This window comes from Eutrigla gurnardus (assembly GCF_963514095.1).
Source record: "Eutrigla gurnardus genome assembly, chromosome: 15".
Classification (NCBI taxonomy): domain Eukaryota; kingdom Metazoa; phylum Chordata; class Actinopteri; order Perciformes; family Triglidae; genus Eutrigla; species Eutrigla gurnardus.
In genome coordinates this window covers 4,246,830-4,252,829 of record NC_139938.1, presented here as the reverse complement: position 1 = coordinate 4,252,829, position 6,000 = coordinate 4,246,830, and the positions used below count along the sequence as shown (strand labels likewise).

The following is a 6,000-nucleotide window of genomic DNA, read 5'->3' as shown; positions in this document are numbered from 1 at the left end:
TTTAAAACAGCAGTAAAACTACGTAGATGTATTTCCAGTGGGTAACCGTCAAAAGACAGCGAAGAATGAAGTGATTTGATCAATCAATGTATGTCGGGTTATCAACAGAGAGATGACGTAATGTGTATATCAATGGTTCATTCCTTCAGGGGGGTGTTTCTGTACGATCACGACACATGAGCGTTTGGTTCCACTGTCAGGTGAGCTCTCCGCTCCCCCGCTCCGTGCAGTGAAGATGGTACAGTCCGCATGCAGTTCGGAGTTGTTGCTGAGGAGGTTCCACTGTTCGGCACATACCGTTAAATTGGCATGCGGCCGACGCTCGCGTCCTTAAGCAGGAGCCTGCGCTGTTTCTGAAAATGTTCCCGTCTTATCGCCGGAGTTACCTCGGACAGAAGGGCACGGTCGCAGTATTACACCTGCTGTGCAGTATTACAGGTGAGGGTTTTTTTCCACGGTACTTTTATTTGTTCCACTAACGTCACAGAACTTTTGTGCACCACACAGAGATCTCAGCGAGCGGTTCGGCTAAAACGCCTTGTGTGATAATTTGAAGTTGCGAGTTTTAGCAAGTTTCCAAGGTGTCGTTGAAAGAGCAACGGGAACTTGGTTACAAGTTCACTCCAACGCGTCGCCGTGGTAGCTAGCCGGAGCCACCGCCGCGGGGGACGGCGCGACGCGAGGCTGCCATAGAAACCATCCATGGAAACCGCCGAGGAGCACAGGCGGTGATATGCAGTTATCCATACCGTTACCCAAACTACCCTCGGGGCACTGCTCACTCGGTGGTAGCCATATTAGCTCCAGGAACATTTACTATTAAAGTAACGCGGTGCCGCGTTACGTGTCACGGCAGCTACAAAATAAAAAATAAAATGTTGGGGAACTCACATGTGAGTGATTTAAAAGAAGACAACGCTTAATGTCAGCACCTCCTACGTTGGGGATGAGGTGCAGCCACCATGCGCCCGCGGCGCAGCTCATTATGGGTTAATTAAGGACTGGGCAATTTACTAACTCCACCCTTGCAACACGCCAACTTGTGCCATTGCTTTGGTGTTTAAAACAAACCAAATCAAGGATACTACCGTCGACAAACTGTCCTCACAGTTACTCTCAAGTGAACTTAATGTGGCACTATGTCATGCCAACTCCTTTCCCACACAAAAAGAAAGTTTGATGTTAATAACTAAGCTCACTAATGAAGAAACTTGTTTTGATATATGCTAATGAAAAGCTTTAGTCAAGTGCACAAAACCAGGCCAGGCACCCTCAGCGAAATGCCTTGTTTGGAGAAATTTTTTTTTGATCCACACCAAATGAAAACGTTGCTGTGCTCAGATGAGACAATAGATGAATGTTCTAGAACATAAATGAACGTAGTGAAATGCAAAAATCACTGTAGAGTGAGTCGACTCACTAAGTTTTACAGTTTGCACCGTGTGTTGCCTGGCCTTTGGATTGCATTGCATTGCAAAAGGGTTTCTGGTCACTCACTTCCGCATTGACATATATATTGGTTATATATTATTCATAAAACTGACATGCTAAGGATGGCCAAATGGGCTTAATGCCTTAGACATAATCAGTATTGTAGAGTGTCTCTTCAGTAATTTTCTCTGTTGCCCAATGACAATGAAATGCTCAAATTGCACATGCCAGCATACAGTACTTGCACTGTTTCATGTTGTAGTGGCACTCTTGGACTTGAACAGTGTGCAGAGGAGAGACGCTCCGGGCTACTTTACAAGGACTCGACCTATGGATGGATCTGTAACTCTTGACTTGATGCGAGACACAAGCAGAGTGACTCAGACCTTGTATCACATTAGTAATGTACTGCATATTTTGTGGTTTCGCCAGGATCCCGAAGTCCATTCCTGAACAGACAGTTTACTTCCTTCAGACAGTTCAAGTTAAGAAACAGAGACAGGGACCCATTTGTCATCCTCCTGTTTAAGTCGGCTGTACATTTCAATGAGGGGTTTGACCTTGTGCCTTTTTTTCCAATGCAAAACAGACTATGTAAGGCCTAACATGTTCCCATACCTCCCATATAACACTTCCAAAGCTAATTTTCTTTGGATAGTTTTGGCAGGTTTTTTTGCGTGGCTTTTTTTTTTTTTTTTATGTTGTAGAAATTATTAGGATTCTTACAATTTTGTATTACTCTCCTGCAGTTGGCTAGCAGTGCATATTGCATATGTGCCTTTGTGCGGCCTAATCAAGCTTGTTAGAAAATGTGCAAAAAGTTGATTTGAATGTTTGATAAGCCAGACTGGCAAATGATCATTCAACCCTTCCCTGCCCTGCTCTGCACAGTTGACTCCGCCACTTCCACCCCATCACCATTTATGTTCCGAATTCCACTTTAAACAAGAAAGGCTGCCCTCTGGCAAGGCACGCATATTAATACACTTGCCGCCACATAAGTGGTGCATGTGAAGGTAATATTGACTAAAGTCTGAACGAGCAGCAGAGTGTCCCCTGGGAGCAATGTGTCCTTGATGCCAGGAGTGTGTGTGCGTGCGTGCGTGCGCGTGCGTGCGCGTGCGTGCGCGCGCGTGCGTGCGCGTGCGTGCGCGCGCGTGCGTGCGTGCGTGCGTGCGTGCGTGCGTGCGTGCGTGCGTGTGTGTGTGTGTGTGTGTGTGTGTGTGTGTGTGTGTGTGTGTGTGTGTGTGTGTGAAATGTGTATGGTAGCTGTTCTCTTTGAGGATTGCCAGAACTTAAGTATTTTTCTTTTCTTTTGTCTTTGACAGCACAAGCAGAGAAAACATTGTCATTGCTTTGTCAAGATAGGCTGCACGATCAGATAGACTTTGCCCTTATTCTCATCACTTTTTTATTCTGAGTTGGAGAAAACGAGGGCACGCTTATGTAAGGTTGTCGTCATGTCACTAATAAAAATTTAATACAGTCGCTATACCTCCTCCATTACGTATTCAGTGCAGAAAAATGCTGCTTTCTTTCCTCTTATTCTTCCGTTATTCTTGCCCTCTAGCCTTATCATGACAAATACAGAAGTCATACAATCAGCTATATGGGGTCAGGTGTGGCATTTTTATACATTTTATGCAAGCCACTTAATTTTTGGTCAAGTCTGCAAATACATGCATTATGCTTTAATTCAGAAAGTTTGAATCTTGCACAGTGTCCACCTCGGTACCAGTTTATTTAAATTAGTTTTTAGCAAACTCTTTTCTTGATCATCTAACTTCAGGACTGAACAGTATAAAACATTAGCTTAGCACTATCCCCTTACATTCTGAAGAGTTTCACTCCTCTGTGAAGGAAGTTTCAAACTGCATGGAGTGCAGCATGTGGGATCTGGGGATACAAGGAAAGCCTCCATATCGTTTTAGCATTTCTCTTTTTTTATCTGGTGGCTCATTCCAACAATTGATTCATCATTAAAAGCTTCAGATTGTCTTGATTTTGTTTGAAGGAAAGACACCTCCACAAACATCAGTTCAGATTAACCAATTAACTCCCAGAAATATGCAAGTAAAAACGTTGCTGTTGTGTAGTGCAGATAATGGCTAATCTATGCAGTTTATATACAATCTCTGAAGAAATGTAATGCAATAGTTGAATCACAACAGAAACACAATTTACAATGGTTTTTCTTTTACCCAGATAGTTTAGTTTAGTTTTTTGTTTTGTTTTTTACCAAATTTTCTCCTTAAATTCCAACCAATTCATATTCAATGTGGGATGCATCATATAATCGAGCAACAGTTTTAATTTGTTTCATCCTGATCATTTAAAAGTCCTGTGATTTCGACTAGTTAGCATACTGCATTCATGCTGGATTCACTAATGGAAAATTAAAGTATCATGGTGTAGCGAGATTGACTTCTTTTGGAATAAAGGATAGCGTCACATTAGTTTTCTTTTCAAGTCCGTCTTGAAACAATGGTCAGGTACTTCTATGTACGTTGAAATGGTTTTTGCTTGCTTAAGGCTGAATTATGCTTCCACGTCGACACAACACAAGGGGGCTTGCGGACCCCTTACGTCCTTGCGGACCCCCTTACGTCAACGCAAGGGCCTGACGTGTGCCTCCCAAAAATCCTAGACGCGCGTCGAGGCGACGCAACAGCAACGCAACGCCAACGCAGCGGCTTTGGCTGTGATTGGTCCGCTAACTACATCCGCTGGAGACCGCTATCCGGTTTCCACTCATAAACACCGCCATTTAAACTTTTAAAAGGCTACTTTTATTGTTTTCACCTCGTTTTATTGTTTGCACCTTGTCGCTTTTGCACAAAGAAATAAAACACCAAGTTCTGAAAAAATGTGGACGTTTAAAGCCGGAAAGTAAACAAATACGCTATAACGAAGCTTACGATGATATACGCCAAGAGTCTCGGTCGGTCGGTCAGTCTTTACAAAAACCATAGCGCCCTTTACCGGTGTGGCTTTGAATTGCATTTCGACACGTAAACCCAACGCAGAACCATCACGGTCTCCAAGCAACTGCGTGGCCGTTGCGTTGCCGTTGCGTTATCACTACGCGGAAGCATAATCAGGCCTTTACACTGCTCATACTAGCCATTCAAATACCCCCTCTTCATGTTTTCAATAGCCATGAACGGGAACTATTCAGGTTTATTTGCCTCAGCTACCTATGTTTGCTAAATGAACCTGCATTTCTATAGCACTTTTCTAGTCTTCGACCACTTATGGCTCTTTTCACTTTTTCCGATTTTAAGGACGACTCACTCAACCTCCTGAGCTTCTTGATTCGACTTCCTCAGACTGCTGAACTCTTTGTTTCAGCCAAAGTTTGAGATGCATTTTTGCACAGAATGAGGACTGGGAATGATTAGAACTTCTATGTGTATGTGGGAGGGACACATACATATGCATGGTCTATTTACTATTAATCCTGCCCATTTGTACGTATGTGCTTCTTTGTGTGATTAGTACACTTGTGTGACTCCTTAACACTCCTGCAACAGACCCAAAACTTCAACCGTTGCCATGGTTATCAATGTCCAGATCAGTATTTGAATGCAGCGTGTTGTTTTTTACTCATACTTTATGCCCCAAAAAATCATAAATTGAATGACATAAGGAATAGAAATCCCACATTATGCATAATAAACAGTGAAAATGTTATCGAAAGGTTAAATCTGTCTTTTTTTTTTCCTTTTTGACTTTTGGCCAAGATTCTTGAGTTATGGGAAAAGTTTGGATCACAGACACATAGCCACGCCTGGAATCTAACTCTACAAATACTACAATAGTATTCAGTGCCGAGCTTGTTAGCAACCAGTACCCACACTATCTTCTCTTCATCTGTCTGCCTCGTGTTGAGTTACTCCATGAACCGTCCACATACGTGTCCAATGAGCCTGCCTGTAAGCCCCCCGCTCGGTGAAACACGAGAGCAGAGAATATTAATGTTTGCAGTGCTCGGGGAGACACTGATTAGTGTAGCCCAATCTTTATCTGCAACTCTGCAGAAATGCAGAGTTTTTAAACACAATGAATAGATGTGCAGAAGGAACTGTACTGCATTTAAATGTGATGCGTTGACCTGTTCGGTACAACTCTATGATACAGCACATCAAACCATGAAGTCTGCTTTTTGTCCTCGTCTCTCATTAGATGATGATAGCAAAGTAAAGCACAATGTAAGCAGGGTGTGATTGGCCAGGGTGGTGGGCCGGGCTTTCATGATGAGTGTCTCCATGCTGAACAGTCTGTGGTGATCTCAGCTAATGGACCAGGGATTGATCCTTCTGCCTGGAGATTTGCAGAGATGTATGATGCTTTTCCGAAACCTAACTTAAGTGGTTTTGTTGCCTAAACTTAACTTTCATTTTGTTGTGTAATGTCATCCCGACTGACGGTAAAAATATGCGGTGAAGGCACGAAAGATACTTGTAATTGATATTACATGATACATTAAACACCTAATATCTTTTTACATTACATGAAAAAAGAAACACAAAAAAAATTGGAGAATTGTTAACATAATTCCATGCCTAT

The 6,000-nt window shown here is 42.8% G+C and overlaps 1 protein-coding gene across 3 annotated transcripts in view; it reads left to right on the top strand.

Moving 5' to 3' along the window:
* The first annotated feature begins 310 nt into the window (after positions 1-310).
* nectin3b (nectin cell adhesion molecule 3b) overlaps positions 311-6,000 on the top strand; it is a 27,265-nt gene continuing 21,575 nt past the window's right edge. For all 3 annotated transcript variants that reach the window (XM_084028897.1, XM_084028896.1, XM_084028895.1), the window contains exon 1: positions 311-438. In XM_084028897.1, the coding sequence (XP_083885023.1) occupies positions 360-438 (79 nt within the window). In that variant the 5' untranslated portion in view covers positions 311-359. The remainder of the gene's footprint in view (positions 439-6,000) is intronic.